The sequence below is a fragment of the Vigna radiata genome, unplaced genomic scaffold, assembly GCF_000741045.1.
Source record: "Vigna radiata var. radiata cultivar VC1973A unplaced genomic scaffold, Vradiata_ver6 scaffold_716, whole genome shotgun sequence".
Taxonomy (NCBI): Eukaryota; Viridiplantae; Streptophyta; class Magnoliopsida; order Fabales; family Fabaceae; genus Vigna; species Vigna radiata.
In genome coordinates this window covers 1-1444 of record NW_014541949.1, presented here as the reverse complement: position 1 = coordinate 1444, position 1444 = coordinate 1, and the positions used below count along the sequence as shown (strand labels likewise).

The following is a 1444-nucleotide window of genomic DNA, read 5'->3' as shown; positions in this document are numbered from 1 at the left end:
TTGATCTTTTTTTTCATTGAAAAACTTATCAAAGGGTAACGAGAGGATGAGGTATATATAAAATCCATTATTCAAATTATGTACTATTATAATATACTTGTTTCGATGTTAAAATAATGGTATCAGTGTAATCATAATTATATATTGATGTATTATTTGTTTTGAAGTATAAAACTTTTTTAATCGTTATATGCTTTTCATAAGAGGATTGGAGAAATATATATATATATATATATATATATATATATATATATATATATATATATATATATATATATATATAAAAGCTATTGAGAGATGTATTTTTGGGTGGATTGATATACGTTAGTTATTTATTTTAATTGGATGATTATTGAATAACTTATATCAATACTCAATTATTTCACGTTTCAAGATGATATATTAATATAATTATTAAAATTAAAGTGAAATAATATTTTCAAAATGAAAAATTAAGTAGAAGAATGTAATTTATAAATTTTGACATATATGAGCCACTAAATATAGATATAAATAATATTAAAAAGATTTAAAGATAAAATAAAATACGAAAATTATGAACAAAATTGAATAGTGGAACTTTTATTGTAGAGATAAATAATAAATAATTAAATCATTGAATTCGAGTATAATACTCAAAAAAACAATGATACAAGTTGAGCTCCTGGGTTCTATTTGACAAAATCAAACCAGCCATTTTGGATTCATTTATGATTGATCTAAGAACACCTCACTTGGATTGCAAGAGTTTTAACCAATATTTCTGGGCATGGATCCGCACCATTTTGGTTGAACACGGCACGATTTAATGCAATTGAGCAAGTTTCTTTTCCTAAGCATTCTTGCTCCACGATTTGTTTGGTAGCAGCAGCATTACAAGTTCCTAAAGTATAATCTCCACAATAACCACTTGGATTGCCAAAACTGGCAAACTCAACAGTCATAATCTTTTTCCCAGGTGCACACATTAGTGAGGCCTGGGGTCCAATGTATGACACACTAGGATGAAAATTTCCTCTTCTGGACACCCAGGAATTCACATTGGCAGGGTCGTTCTCTGCAATGAAACTGCAAATTGTGTCTCTATTCACATTCATGATCTCAACTTGTAATGGAGCCAATGATTCCTCCTCAAATATAACAAGCAAGTTGTCTTGTGGGTTGAGAAAAGATCTTGGGATGTGGAACCTGAATGAGTGGTACAAGTTACAAAATGTTCAACACAATACTCATTTTTAGTGTTTAAAAAGACTAAGAGAAAAGTTTTCATTTCTAGGGAGTGATTTACTTACTCTGATTGTGTGGGCTTTCCAAGTGGGGAGAGGAAACTCATCCAGTGGCGACCAATGCTATTACCATTGATCCACATCATTCCTTTGCCCATTCCAGTCATCCTGATGGCAACTGGACCTGTTCCCTCTGGAGTGGCAAATCTTGTCTGTAA

General features: G+C 30.6%; 1 protein-coding gene across 1 annotated transcript; it reads right to left on the bottom strand.

Moving 5' to 3' along the window:
* Positions 1-664: 664 nt before the first annotated feature.
* Positions 665-1433, bottom strand: LOC106778638 (beta-galactosidase 13-like). The gene is made up of 2 exons (XM_014666620.2): positions 1293-1433; positions 665-1188 (listed from the first exon to the last, which is right to left on the bottom strand). The coding sequence occupies exons 1-2, from the start codon at positions 1391-1393 to the stop codon at positions 720-722; spliced, it is 570 nt and encodes a 189-aa protein (XP_014522106.1). The 5' UTR covers positions 1394-1433; the 3' UTR covers positions 665-719.
* Positions 1434-1444: the final 11 nt, after the last annotated feature.

Bases quoted from the DNA above. Each gene is read 5' to 3' on its own strand.
- LOC106778638 (XM_014666620.2), bottom strand. From the start codon at position 1,393: ATGACTGGAATGGGCAAAGGAATGATGTGGATCAATGGTAATAGCATT. The intron at 1,189-1,292 runs GTAAGTAAATCA...CCACTCATTCAG, and splicing joins GGAAAGCCCACACAATCAGA to GTTCCACATCCCAAGATCTT.